This window comes from Strigops habroptila, chromosome 3 (genome assembly GCF_004027225.2).
Source record: "Strigops habroptila isolate Jane chromosome 3, bStrHab1.2.pri, whole genome shotgun sequence".
Lineage (NCBI taxonomy): Eukaryota > Metazoa > Chordata > Aves > Psittaciformes > Psittacidae > Strigops > Strigops habroptila.
In genome coordinates, this window is record NC_044279.2 from 42,229,566 (window position 1) to 42,244,899 (window position 15,334).

General features: G+C 39.9%; 1 protein-coding gene across 1 annotated transcript in view; it reads left to right on the forward strand.

The window, feature by feature from the left end:
• The first annotated feature begins 365 nt into the window (after nt 1-365).
• The window catches only part of OTOGL (otogelin like), a 94,639-nt gene continuing 79,670 nt past the window's right edge, over nt 366-15,334 (forward strand). The window contains exons 1-8 of the mRNA XM_030479564.1: nt 366-417; nt 1,373-1,412; nt 2,519-2,567; nt 4,713-4,773; nt 6,775-6,873; nt 8,389-8,543; nt 11,728-11,849; nt 12,998-13,203. Of these exons, the coding sequence (XP_030335424.1) occupies nt 366-417; nt 1,373-1,412; nt 2,519-2,567; nt 4,713-4,773; nt 6,775-6,873; nt 8,389-8,543; nt 11,728-11,849; nt 12,998-13,203 (784 nt within the window). The remainder of the gene's footprint in view (nt 418-1,372; nt 1,413-2,518; nt 2,568-4,712; nt 4,774-6,774; nt 6,874-8,388; nt 8,544-11,727; nt 11,850-12,997; nt 13,204-15,334) is intronic.

The following is a 15,334-nucleotide window of genomic DNA, read 5'->3' on the forward strand; positions in this document are numbered from 1 at the left end:
AAAGGGCTGATTCAATTCAACAGAGGAGTAATACTCGCAGGTCTAGTGAAAGTGTAACTAATACAGACTCTGCTGAGGAGTTACTATGCATTACTAATGAGAGACATGCAGCCAGAAAGTTGTATGCAACGCTTGAAAAGCTCCTGAAGCTGCGTGTAGCTACCAAGCTTGATGTCTTCTTTTCTTTTCCTTTTTTGCATTGCATTATTTTAAATAATGCACCCAACTATCTAGCTTTTAAAGGATTTAAACACAGTGTAGAAATACCTAGTTCTAAGATGCCATCGTAATCAAAGCCATTAATTTGGATAAATTCCTAATTACTAAGTTATACTGAAATGAACATTGCGGGAAAGCTCACTTTAATGATACCATGGAGTATATTCTTGCTTCATTCACTGCTGTCCTCTTTGCAAGGTAAGAACTTTATTTGATTTTCTAAGTAATGCTAATTTTTACAAGGATTTTTTTCCCTAAATATTTTAATATTACAGCTCCTTCTTTTTCTATCATTACAAAGCAACTTTTTTGACCCTTTCTGGAATTCATAAATAAAAAAATTTTTTAACACAGGTTAAAATACTGTATCTCAGCATTTTCTCTCACAGATGTAAAATACAGCTCTTTTTCTTTTTAAGATACATTTTTATGTCTGAATTTGTTACAAAACAATTATTTAGAAACAAAATTTAAGGTTTTTTTTTTAATCTTGCCATTATTGCCACATGGGTAAGCATCTAATGACTTGCAGTGGGGTGTGATTTTGTTTGAGCAAACTGGATCTGCCATTTGTTTAAGCATACTTAGAATGCTAGGGTAAAAAATTGCTTTTCTAGTTATAGAAATGATCCTATTTTCTATACAAATGGATCTTGTAGGTAGTTTTCTTGCAGTGATTATAAACATTTCTAAGGCAGTATGAGAAAAAAAGGGTTTTTTTAATATTGTTTGTTTGTTTTTTAAAAGCCTGGACTCTAGAGCATTTTAGATGATTTACAGTTGAGTCTTACAAGTAGCATTCAGAAAACAACTATAGGTGTCCACCCTAGAAGTTTGATTCTGGAAAGCTCTGAGCACCTCTTGTATTTTATCAGTTTTGTTCTGAACCTCTGAAGAACTATGAAATCTTTGCTCTTCTTTATGGTAGCATGTACCAGAACCGAGATGATGGAAACTTGCAAGTGGTGAGTACTTAAGAGTCAAATTCTCAGGAAGAAAAGCATGTAGTGCTACATCCTTTGGAAACAGAAAAGGTTTGTGTAAAGGTGCTCTGGAAAACTTAGGATCTTTAAAGAACAAAATTCAATAGAGTTGTTTTAAACTTGACAAACTGTAGAAAAACCATTTAACTTGGTGACTTTTTAATCTACAGGATCTTATTGCAAGCTTTCTCTTTTGAGAAGAAATTCAAGGTAAGTTTTTTTCCTTATTTGTTAAGTCCTACAAACAGAACAAGAATGAAAAAGTGTGGCACAGTGCAAATTAGAAAGTAAAATACAGCCTAGAATTTGATGTGTAAAATGTCATGTACATGTACATTGGATGTAAAACATACCTTCAGAATGTTTACAGCTCTCTTCAAAGACTTTACATGAAGGGCATGAGCCTTTTGTTTGAAAATTGTTTGAAAAATGAAGGTCCTTATGAAAAGTGATACTTCTATGGTGTTGAGAAAGCTTAGAGGAATAATGGAATGAAACCAGCATGAGATCATGATTTAATGACTGGAAAAATATATTAAATGAGTATCCTTCAACAGTTTTAATTGCATGATAAAATCCTAGCTGCTATTTGAAGCACAGAAGAGTAAGAGCTATACAGCCTTATGATAAATATTTCGATACAAATTTTCATGTAGAAGGTAAAACCCAAACAAAACCCAAACTAGGGAATGTTCCTGGTCTCATTGAATTAAATGGGAACTATGCCATCAATTTCAATGGAAGCACCCAGTCAGACGTAGCTTCGGATGTCTAATGACGTCTAACACATCTAGTGAACACACGTCAGATGAAATGCCATGTTGGACTGTTGATAAAACTAAGCAGTTTGATGCCCTTGTTTCTAATCTTTATCAGAAATTTAAGGCAATAAAAGCTGGAGAGTCATCTCTTGCTATTGAAAGTACCATCATGGTATATTCAAATAACACTTGAGGGAACTCACAGCCACTCACACGCAGCATCAAGTAAATATGAAGCTGCTTTACAATTTTGTGTCCTGTCACATAAGCCTATTTTGCCTATTTATGTCTCCCTCACAAGCTCCAGGTACCTCCCTGTCCAAGCAGATACTGGAGTCCTGCCCAACTCTGTAAAATGAGACCAAAAAAAAAAAAAAAAAAAAAAAAAAAGAAAAAGGAGAAAGAAAAAAAATCACCTTTTTAAATGTTAACCCAAGAAAGACTGCTTTGATAAAGCGATGGTAATCAGAGAGAAACACTTCTCTCTGGGGAGCTGCTTATTCAGGTTGCTCCAGGGACCTTTGATTATACAAGATCCTTTTTGTTTTCTTCCAGAAATGACTTTAATGCAACTCAACAGAAAAGAGATCTCGTAACAGCCGAGGTAGGTTATACCTCCAAAAGCAGGAGGGAGGGAAAATCCTCCCTGCTTTTCTGCTCTGAGCCTTTGCTGTACTTACAAAGGAGCCTTTGTGGGGAGAAGGGCAGCGGTAACAGGAGGACAGTGATGAGGAGCAGCAGCTATTCCTTACCTGCTTCCTCCCTGCCTGAGCCCATGCCCTCATCCTCTCTCAGCGCCTGGTGTGTGACCCCCTCTGACGAGCTCACTGACGCACACGATGGGAAATACACCTGCGACTCCTTTGTCTGTTGTGAGGGTGAACAGAATGCCCCAGAAAGCTGTTAGTGTTTGGTGGGAGCCATGATGGCAGCACCACTGGCAAGGATCCCTCCCACATGTGATGCCGTGGTGGTTCCAGCCTCTCCTTGGTTCCTACCACCCTGGCCCACTGCTGCCTCAACTCTGCATCTCAGCAATGCTGTGCTGAAATATAATAGTAAACAGGGGAATCTTGTTTCCCTGCTGGCAGATGTCTCAGGCTACAGAGCCCAAACAGGGGTAGTAACCCTGTCTGGTGAGGGCAGGTGGGTTGCCCACGCTGATCGGTCCTCACAGTCCTGTGGGGAGCCTGCAGCTGAACCACAGATGATTTTCTCCCACTCCCTTTGTGAAATGCTGCACTAAGGTGAATCAAGCCCCTGAGGAAAATGGGCCCTCAGGACTGACGGTGTCTCAGGAGGGTGCTCAGCAGGAAAATACTTTTGCAGCAAAGGCACTCTACCTCCCTGGATTAACATAAAGGCCAGAAACTGCTTTCCTGATGAGGACAGCTCAGACTGACAATGAGGGGAAATGGGCATGGGTCTTGTTGTGCAGGAAGGGAAAGGATCCTCTCCGGCTAGCAGCAGGCCATGGAGACCAGGAACAGTTTTGGTGCTGGGGCCTTGCAGGTGGCAATCTGATGAAGTCCATTTCAGGTTGATTTTAGATGGATTTTGCTACTTGGATTCACCCTACAAAGTATTTCCAGTTGGAAAAGGGAAGCTTTTATGTCACTGTGCAATGCACAGTGACAGGGAGACTTCACCTAACCTGCTCCTTGTGCAGTGCTGTTCACTTTGAGATTCATTAGTTCAAACTCCAGACATGGAGAATGACTGGTGGCAGGAGGGAAGAAAGAAATTAGCTTACAAGTAAAGACTTAAACAGTTTGTTTTGCTTACTCGTGCAGCTGAAGGCTGGTGTATACCTCTGTGGGAGCACAGAGAGTTAACTGTTTTCTGATAGAACGTCAGAGATGGAACAAATAACCACAGGGAAGAAGAGCTATTTAAGCAAAAGAGCCAAGCTTTATAAGACAAAAGGATTTAAACTGGCCGTGAAAATATGTAAGAGGGAAATATTTTACTACCCAGCACTTCACCCTGGTAAACTTTCCAATCAGACTAGTGGGAGCAAAAACCCCGGAGTGCTTTCAGCCCGGAATGGGATCGGTTCCTGCAAGGGACGATGCAACGTGACAAGCTGCAGTAGCAGAGTGCTGGATCAGATCCAGGGCTTCCTTATAGTCCAATGCTCCTCGGTTCCTAAACAAGACAGGAAGCAGATCAGGCAAATCCGTCTCCTCTTTTATTTGGGGTGAACCAAAATGCAATTCTGAAGGATCTCAAGGAGGACATGAAATCCGTTGCTGCTGAAGTGGCCATAGTGGAATGATCAGGATACAGCACAGAGCAAGATTTAGGAGAGAGGATGAAATAGACAGATATCACATCTTCGAGCCCTCCAGCTATTGGTACTTGACCATAGTGAAAAGGGCAGGAGTGCTCTCTGTCCTGTTACTCTTCCTTCCAAATGTAAATGCAAAACTTCTCAGGTGAAGTCTTGCTGGTTCATTGGCACTGGAGGGCATGGAGAAGAGGCCAGAGGTGATCCTACAGAGCACCTGTATCCTTCCGTGCTTCTCCTCCCCACAGCGCTGATTGCTCCAGTCACTGCCTTTCACATTGACCCAGGCTGCCAATCCCTCCTGCAGCATCCACGACTCTCCAATATGCTGGCCGAGCCACAAATTATTGTCGTGTATTAGAAGTTCCAACCCAATGTTAGGCTGAAATGCTTCAAGCTCGTATCAGCTCATTTCTAAAGCACAAACACCCTGATTTTGCTTTTACGTTTCTCTGACAGGTTCAAGCTTCCTCTCCTTGGTCACACCTTCATGGGGCCTTGACACGGAGTCTTTCAGGAGGTCAGTGCTGTGCTCCTCACTCGTAGGAGTGAGCTTTCAGGACCATTGAAATCATTGCCTTCCCACCAGCTCTCCTGTGTTACTGTGGGTTGTGGGAGCCCTCCTCATTGTGTCCCCTACAGAACCGTGCCCTGTCTTATTTTTTTGTTTTATCCATGTTAAATCTGGAGAGAGACTTTTTACAAGGGCATGTAGTGACAGGACAAGGCAAAATGGCTTTAAGTAGACAGAAGGGAGATTTAGATTCAATATTAGGAGAAAATTCTTCACTATGAGGGTGATGAGACTGAAACAGGTTGCCTGAGGAAGTTGTGAGTGCCCCATCCCTGGAAACGTTCAAGGCCAGGTTGGACAGGGCTTTGAGCAACCTGGCCTAGTGGCAGGGGGTTAGAACTGGATGATCTTTAAGGTCCCTTCCAACTCAAACCATTCTATGATTCTATAAAAATTCCTGTTAAAATAGTACTTTCAAAATAATGCCTCTACAACCAAATCTGAACAGGAACAGCTAACTAAGCCAATCCTGTTTTCTTTCTTTCTTTTCTTTTTTTTTTTAAAGTTTAGTTCTATTGCAATTTTTGTTTTCTGCTCCTTTTCCTGGCTTTGGCAGAGGATGTAAGCATGTCTTACATGCTTACAGGAGGCACGTAACTGGTTATGCGAAGGGACAGGGATGTTCAGGGAATGAGCACACAGCTGCTCCTGGAGGGTTTTAAACATTGTGCAAACACATAAAGCAGGTCCAAGTTACAGAAGTTGTTTTGCAGAAAAGTGCACTGTATCCAACTGAACTTTGGTATCCTTCTTGGAAAATGTATATGTCTGGGTAGGTGCTTTCTGTTGTGTTTTCCCATGTAAATAAATATATGTAATTTTACAACTCACAATTCTAACAACAACAAAGAAGTTTTCCACATTAGTGCTGTTCTATAAACAGCATTTTCTGCTTTGTCGGTATTTTCAGAGTATCTGTGTATATTTGGAAAGCAATTCTTACACGGAAAAAATTCAAAACTAAGCATGGAAAGGAGTTTTCACAGTGAAGGCTGATGTTCTTAGTCATTGGTAACTTCTGTGTGTGCTTTGTTGTAAAGGTCCCGTTTTGTCCCCATTTAATGTCATTAGCAGCTTTACCATGGCATGTTTATGTCATTTACTTCTTGCTTTTTGCAATGCTTTTTTAACCTCTGTCAGCAAGATTGTAAGCATTTGTATCTAGGGTTTTAGTGCTCCCCCAAGAAGGAAAGCAACTATCTGCAAAACCTGATGAAACTTTGCTCTGGAACTACCTTCCCCACTTTTTGGGGAACTACGATTTAGACCCATCTCAGCAAATGATTACTAGATGACAGTGAGATTTTAGCTTCCAAACAGGCTATAAAATCCTTTAATGAAACTGCTGTGGGAAACAATTACTAATTATAACATAACACAAGCCATTCCCATGGAATCTTAAGTCTCTGACTCCAGTTACCTCTTAAGCAGAAATACCCTTTTAACTGACCTTTTTTTTTTTTTTTTTTTAGGGAAGGTTATTTATTATTGGTTTTGACTTTGTAAATTATATTTTCTGGACTGTTCATAAGCTGAATATACCCTTTGCTGTAATGCTTAGGAGGGAGGAGCTGAATATATGCATAAATCGTGCTGAATTTAGTCAATTAGAATAATCTGTGTCCTGTGTATTTCAAGATCAGCAGGGCTGGGATTTGGTTTCTTTACATGGGAACTTGACCTTTTGTTTGCTGGGAGGAGGTTGACCTTTTGCTGCTTTGTTAGTTTACAAGTCTCAAACCAAACGGGAGAGGACCTTGCTTCTCTTTTAACCAAGGAACACAAAGGATAAACTTAAGTAGACGTTAAAAACTGGAGATTGTTGTTGGTTAATTGTCTTAGCTAATATAGCTGCTTATGATTTAACAATAAACAGATTTAATGCGGATCTCTCAGCCTGTTTGCAAAATATTGCATCTACTAAGAGACTGCTATGCTTGCTTACAGGTTCATGTCCCCAGGAGTGCCTTAATGGAGCAGCCTGCACAGAGGCAGGTGACTGTGACTGTCAGTTATTTCAGGCTCAAGGTAGCAGGTGCCAAATTGGTGAGTTTTCGGCCAAAAGAGTTGAGTTTCATCTTCAAGTGAGATTTAAGGTGTGGGCTTTTAAAACAATGCTGTTAACAGCATATTTGTGATTCCCCTGTGGTAGGACTGTCATTCCACTAGTAGCAAATAGGATTAAAATGATATGCATTAAGGATATATAAAAAGCAACATCAGGAACGCCTACGTTTTAGCACTTGAGCTGTAATGATGCATAGATACCATAACAGATAGATCACTGTCTAGTACATCAGTAGCTGGCCAACTTTTTTTATAGTTAGCTCAACAACCAAAAGGTCACTGCATTTTTCTAACAAATAATGACTTATTGCAAATAAAATTACCAGCTATTTCAATGCACTGGTTTCTGGAACCAGTGTAGGGTTATGGTTTCTCTGTGTAGGGATCAATAAGAATTGTCTTTCAAGATCTGCAGTAGACCTAAATCCCTTGTCTTTACTTATCATAGAATCATAGAATGGTTTGGGTTGGAAAGGACCTTAAGATCATCTAGTTCTGAACCCCCTTGCCATGGGCAGGGACACCTTCCACTGGACCAAGTTGCTCAAAGCCCCATTCAACCTGATCTTGAACACTGCCATGGATGGGGCAGCCACAGCTTCTCTGGGCAACCTGCTCCAGTGTCTCACCACTCCCACAGTAAGGAATTTCTTCCTTATATCCAACCTAAATCTTCCCTGTTTAAGTTTAAACCCATTTCCCCTTGTCCTATCGCTACAGTCCCCAATGAAGAGTCCCTCTCCAGCAACCTTGTAGGCCCCCTTCAGATGTTGGAAGGCTGCTATGAGGTCTCCACGCAGCTTCTCTTCTCCAGGCTGAACAGCCCCAACTTTCTCAGCCTGTCTTCATACGGGAGGTGCTCCAGCCCCTTGATTATTCTCGTGGCCTCCTCTGGACTTGCTCCAACAGCTCCCTTTCCTTCTTACATTGAGGACACCAGAACTGTACACAGTACTCCAAGCAGGCTCTCACGAGAGCAGAGTAGAGGGGCTGCATCACCTCCTTCAACCTGCTGGTCACCCTTCTTTTCACACAGCCCAGGATACGGTTGGCTTTCTGGGCTGCAAGCGCACACTGCCGGCTCATGTTCAGTTTCTCATCAACCAACACCCCCAAGTCCTTCTCTGCAGGGCTGCTCTGAATCTCTTCTCTGCCGAACCTGTAGCTGTGCCTGGGGTTGCCCCGACCCAGGTGTAGGACCTTGCACTTGGCTTGGTTGAACTTCATAAGGTGAAGTATAAAATAACTAAAATGTCTCCACTGAAGCAAATATAAAACTTATGATGATCTCACATGACTAAAACTGCAGACTAAGGATTAAAAAAAAAAAAAGGATACTGACTTTAAAGCTGAAGAAATGATGTTACCTTTTGTCCTTGCTATGTGTCTCCTTTTAAGCTCTTATTTCCTTTCTGAGCTCTTACTTTTGTAGATGCCTGTGACACTTGTCAGTTTTTTACTGTGCTGCTTGTAAACTCACTGTGTTCTCTCCAGTACCCAACACTGGTAAGGACCGAGATGGGATTTGCAAATCGTGGGGACAGTATCATTTTGAAACATTTGATGGCATTTACTACTACTTCCCAGGAAATTGCTCCTATATTTTTGCAAAAGACTGCAGTACTCCAGAACCCCAGTACACTGTTTGGGTAAGTATGTGAGCATATGCTAGAAATAATGCACTGAGTATTCCTGTATTGCAGGAATTTCATCGTAAGTAAAATAAATAGAGACAATAAGTGGATTGAGCTGTTGCATTGCTTACATAAATATAAAAGTATGCTGCTGGAAAATGTCTAAGCCTATGTGCAGTAACTCAAACCACTGATGAAATGATAATCAACAGTCAGTATATTAAAAACAGTATTTCTTACTCCCCCTATCCTAAAAAGGACCTCTGATCTCTCCTTTCTGGAAGCAAAAGTCTTAAAGCAGACCTTGGAAACACCAATAAAATTTAGCTGTCAGGTTGTAAAAAGTTTGAGTTGCTGAGTAAAGTGCAAGCAGCTATCACCTGCCTGAGAGCTGGGCTCCCGAGCATACTGGGTCCTGATTCACAGCTATTGGCATGCTTATGGTGAGCTGCCTCCCCGGCCCATGGAAAACTCTGTCCCCTCTGTGGATTTGCATTCTAATTTTAGATTACCTCTACGTCATGCAGAGAAGATTAACAGCTCAAAAGCCTTCATCTTGATCCATGTATGGAAGGCACGCTTTTTAGTAATTTCCTCAAATTGCTGCATATCAATGGTCAATGATTTTGGGTCAGGGAGAGTTCATATCTATACCCTCTTTGAAGGAAGATGCCTTATTTATCAGGCTGTTGGTTACTGTGGGGAGAGGAGATGAGCTCATTATATTACATTTTACACACTGTTTGGGATTTGGTGCTGATTCGGCAGGGGAGAAAGGACAAGAGGGATCCTAATTCTAAGCCCTGGTGGTCACAGTGCTCACAGTGGCAAGGGCAGACCTAGATGCTGATTTCAGCTCCAAGGACTAGTTTTCCTTTATAAACACATAACCTCCTCTTCCCCCAGATAATAGCATCTAGTGAAGACAAATCTGCCATTAAAACTGCCATTTCTATTCACTCAAGTTATAGACAGACATCGGTACATGTGTCTTCCAAGATTTCATTTTAATTCTTTGGATTCTGTGTGCAGCTATGATCTTTCAGGAGTTTTCAGAAAATGCTGTAGCAAAGCCCAAGCTTATATTAAAATTTAGAATCAATATTTGAGTGGATTCGAGCTGCTCTGGAAAGAGAGAAACTACCATTCAATTGCTGGAATAAACATCAGGTTTTGCTAAAAACTGAAAATGTTTGTTCAGAAAAGTTGTAAGTAATGTTGAAGCACTGCAGTCACTAAAGGCTGGGCAATGGAGAGCCAAGAACTTTGCCAGATCCTCACATTATTGTCCTTCTGGCTTTAATAATCCACCTGTCTAGAGGAGAAGAAAATGCAAGAATTATTTAATTTTCCTTGATTATGTTTCTGTCTTGGTCCAGGTTTATGTTAAAAACCATTCATCAATACCAGTAACATTTATGATGTCTTTAATTCTTATTATCTTTATACACGTAAAAACTCTAATGCTTTCCCTGGTTTGGTTTATTTCACTCAGAGAAACAGTAACTGGTTTTTACTTCTGGGTTTAAGTGTCAGTTTAGGAAGATTAATTTGAGTTTGTGTTAGCACTGTATGGGTTTACCAACAGATCTTTCCTAAAAACCTGATAGCTCTAGTCACTTTTACAGTTTCCATTACTATGTTGGCAAGATGTTTCCCAATTAGTAATCTATTTAGCTTCTCAGCATTGTCAAACTGGCAATGCAACTCCCATCCTTCTGAGAGAACAGTGACACATAGTAATCATATTCGAGCTATCTAAACTCTGTCTACATTTTAATTTAGGTAATGATAGGTACCTAAGATTCACAACTCATTCCTCTGTCTCCTCAGTGTGGTCTAAATTCAGCTCACAGACCATAGTCTCGGGCATCCCACAGGTTAGGATGGCTCAGCTTCACTGAGATTAATGAAAGCTGTTGAAGTTTTGCTCAAGCCCTTGGAGTAGGTATGTGCTTAAAATTCACTCAGACTACATGAGTGTAATTAACTGTGTAGTAGTTAAATGCTCAGAGCATATGCACAGAGATTTGGAGACCTGTATGCCTATCACCAGTCAGAGTAAATCTAAACCCACAGTTTTCAAGTCCTGAGAGAACTCGCTGGCCAGTGAAAGCTGTGTGGTCTCTGGGAACAGGGACCTTCCTGCAGGAATTGTGATCTGCCATGCAGAAGGCTGGGAGTGCAAAGAAGTTTGACTTCAGGGATACCCTCCTTTTTGCCAGACCATATAAAGGAAGAGTGCTGTCTTATCATGCTGATTTCAAAGTCTGATTATACATTTTTTATGCAAGATCTACTTGAATGCCATCAAAATGTAGACATGCTGAGATAGGAGTTGCATGATTTTGTTTTCCAGAAGCATGCATTTGAGAACTGTTTAACACTTCTCTCTAGTAGTGGGCAGCCATGGAAATCACACATAGCTAATATCTGAGATACACAGTGTTGCAAATCTCTCTGTCTGACTGAAACTTGTATTTCCATTGCTGTGTTCATACTAGAGAAGCTGATATGTGATTCAAACCAATACCTGGGCTAACTAGCTATATATGTATACCGGGGAGAGTCAGACTTCAGAAAAGCCTGCCCTTCTCCATCAGCAGGCTGGAAAGCCAGTGTGAAATGGCTTTTAATAGATGCATGTATGTTAGATGACTGCAGTATTCTGTGGGAGCACTCCAAAATCTCAACAAATCCTGAGTAGTTCAGGCAGGTATGTTGTAGTTCAGCTGGTGCCAGTCTCATCTGGCATGGAGAATGCTGGTATTATGCTGAGGTCTTGTATTGGTTTGTAGTCCCCTCTTATAGACCAGACCTCTAGAAACAGAGCAATAGGATTGTCTCCTCAGTGCAGTTAATGAGGTCCTACATTGACAGTTAAAAGCTATCTCACTACGATGGCCCTGAGGTTCACCTACATAAAATACCTATGCCACCCAGTATTTCACCCACTGTCTTGTGATGATTCGTGTTATTAAACAGTTGCTGTATTTCTCAGTAGTACTGGGTAGTGTGAACTTCTAGTTTTGCATGTCTATGTGACTTTTTTATATTCTAAGTATTTATTTGTAAAGCTCTTTCAGTAATTGGTGCAGAGAAATGAAGAATATCATATATGAGTTTATGAAAAATTGCATGATGACATTATTGAGAACAAACATTTATTCTTATTGTGTGTATATTTTTCCTCTCTAAGGTTCATAACAGTCCTCACTGTTATGGTTCGGTATATACTTGTCAGAGGTCCATCAGCTTATTTTTTTCAAACCAAGAAGAAATAACTATTTCAGGACATGAAGTAAGAAAAGATGGAATCAGGTAAGTGTTCTAATGGTTGGTTTTAACATTTTATTGCAAAGAGATAGTGTGGAATTTGGGAAATTAATGCTTTTTACACCAGCCAGAGAAAATAGTTTGATTTATATCTTTATTGATTGCTCACTGTTCTATATTGTTCTGCTCTGACAGAGCTCTTGTGTGAGATGTAATGGTGCAAATGTAATACCTGAGTGAGGATAGCGTACACTTCCCACATGAATCTTGTGTTCGACTTCTCAGCTGTAATCTAACAATTACTTATCCCTACTTTGTATAGACAAAGTCTGTATCAGACAATACTAGGTAATCCTTGGTGCATCCTGATACCATTTTGATCGAGGCAGTTATTATTTATTCTTGGCAGCAATACTTAATGTAAGATGTAATCTTCTAGACAAGCCTGAATTGGTTGAACCAAAGATCTTAAGTCCGCTTTTAGGAGAAAAATCCACAATCAATCTCTGAGGAACATCAGACCCTCAAATTTACCTTTTTTTTTAAGAAGTAAAAAGATGAGTGCAAGGCTATCATGAGTATGTTTTACCGATTGATAAAGTACAGGAAATTTCAAAGATTTGTGGCCGTCCCCTTTGATATAATGTTATATCTGTTAGCATCTGAGACTGATAGCTACGGTGATTCTGTTCATCCCAACAGAAACAACTTTGGAAGATTAAGATTACATCTGTGCTGCCATGTTATTATCCAGTGGTCTTTGGCCAAAGGAGGAAGATACACAGTATTTTGGTCAATAGTATTTTCTGTACTGTAAGTTCCTCCATTTGCAGATGTCTAATCCAGTGATGACCCTGTGCCCAAAAGGGCTGCTGGTAGTCATAGTGTCATACATAGCTCCTAGCGCAATGCAGCAGGCTCATGAAGTCACATATTCCTCAATGTGCATGTGCTGGGCTTTGAAAATGAAGATTCATTATTCTTTCAGGCTTCCAATTGGTACAACCGATAGGTGTATACAGAGCAGCGTTCATATAGAAAAGTAAACAGAACAAAAGATAGTAAAAACATGATGAAGAAATGACTGTATACAGCTGGGAAAGAGGGCTTAGTGAGTTAGAAGGTGATGTTTTATGTGGTATTTTTCTAGCACTAACCTTATCTCATCTGAAGCAGGCTGTTTATTTTTTCAGATTAGTGTTACCTCAGACAATTGGAAATGCCTTCTTTGAGAGACTGGCTGACTATATTCTGGTGAAGACTACCTTTGGTTTTTCTCTTGCTTGGGATGGAAACTCTGGTATTTATATTAAGCTGACAGAAGATCATAAGGGAAAACCTTGTGGCCTCTGCGGAGATTTTAATGGCAATAAACATGATGACCTGAAACTGCAAAACAGTAAGTAAATAGCTTAGAAATACACCCTTTCTTGAGTGAGCAGCTTCCATGTTCACTTTAAATATAACACTGTAAGAAAGTAGAGCCCTGTTTCAATTCTTCCAGTAGAAAATAGAATATCTGCTCTACTCATCCTTATAATTAAAGTTGCTAAGGGAAAAGGTTCAAGAAAGTATTTATATGTATGTTAAAGTCTCTTCTTGCTCAGCAAAGCACTTGGGGTATGTTTATCTTAGCTGATGAAAGTGCCTTCAAATAATAAATAAATAAACAGATGCTTGTGGTTTTCTCTATGTTTAAAGACGGAGAGAGAAGGAGAGAAGAACCAAAATATTTGCAAAAAGCACTATCTCCAGTCATTCCTTTATATGAGCATCATAGAAGTGCCGGTAAAAAAATGTAAATTTCAAAGCTGTTTCCAGGGAGTCCCTTGTATCCATATAAGATTGGTGTGATGGTATGATGTATCACAGGCCTCTGACTACCCTGTAGGATAAGGAGCTGCTCAATGCTGTGTCTGAGGCAGAGATGACCTGCTAAACTGGTAGAATATTCTGTAGTCTATGTAGGGACTACTCCACAGGGAATTTTGTCCTACTTGCAACTAATGTGAAAAAAAAAACCCCAAACCAAAACAGAGAAAGAACAAGCTTGAGAATGTGAGGAATATTTTTCTCAGCCTCTGATAAAAGCAAAGACAGGACTGTTTTACTTCACTATTCATTGCTGAGAGAATCTCGTCCCATGACCCTGCATATTCTTATGTCACAAAAGTTATCTCTCTGAAACTACTTTCCCCCTTCCCTGGGTTTTTTTCCCATTTTTAATGGTTGATAGTGGTTGATCCTTCCTTTCTAAGTGAAGGAAGACGCAGTGTACCTATCTTTGTATAGTCTTTAAAAATCTGCCCAATATATATTTCTCGTAATTCTTCTGCCATGAGAGCAGTAGGTTTCCTGTTTCATGCATTAACTTCTGCAGAGCAGAGTGTAGTATGTTTAATAACTAGTTAAAACTGGTGAGCTGTAATACTGGAGAAAAATGGAATTTGGTGAGATCATGAATTCTCATGATCTCTAAAAAATAGTAATTTCAATATCTTTAAATGTATTGCCAGTTATAGAAGACTTCCAGCTCTTAGATTTCTTAATTTCCAGAGCTACATTTCTTCACCACCCTAATTTCTTCTAACATTTTTCTTTATCAGAAATTATGGTATTACTGTAATGTACAATCAAGAGCTCTATGAATCATTTTAACCTTGAACCGTTGTATAACATGGGGCCTTGACTCTGTGCAAACACAAAGCACGAAGTTCTGATATCTTCACAAGAATGAGCTGCTAATTCAAATTACTTCTAAGCCAAAAAAAAAATCTAAGTGTTTCCAAACCTTATAAATCTTTTGGGATGATCATTTATCTTCCCCAGCTAAATTACTCCCCCAGTAGTGTAAAGGACACCTTTATATCTATTCTGCATCTTTCAGACTCCAAATGTTCTCTATTCGCAATGGCCCAAGTAAATAAGTTGCTGCAAGGCATGTAATACCCCATTTCAAAGCACAGTTTAAAAACAAATTCCTTTTCTGTTTCCTTTGTCTCTAATGGCATTTTTGTATTGCTCTAATATACAGCCTGCATTTGTGTACAGAACTGTTTCAAGGACAGTGGTTTTATTTTGTGGAGTTTTTTTGAGGACTTACTTAGAATTTTTTTTCAAGCCATGTAGAAATGTAAATAAAATATTTTTAATTTTTTTTGCAGAAGCAGAGTTATGTCAACAGGTTTACCTCTAGATCAACCCCCAGCTTTTTATGTTTGGGAAGGGTTTTCTGTGCAAAGAACTGTTCTGTCTGAGGGGGGAGAAATGCTTTATGTCTCCCTGGCTGTTAAGTAAAATAAACTGGTAGTTAGGATCTTTGTTTATTTGTGGAGGTCCAAGTACAAATATCTGATTAGTGTGCTTTGGGGCTTTCCACATTGCAGTGTCAAACTTTGTACATCTTGTTCTAGAAGCAGTTAGATTAAATTTTGGATAGTACAGCTCTGTGAAAAGAACTGTAGCTGATTTAATTTCAGTACCCTGACTCCTAACCGTGCATAGATACAGATAACTGTAGCATAGATACC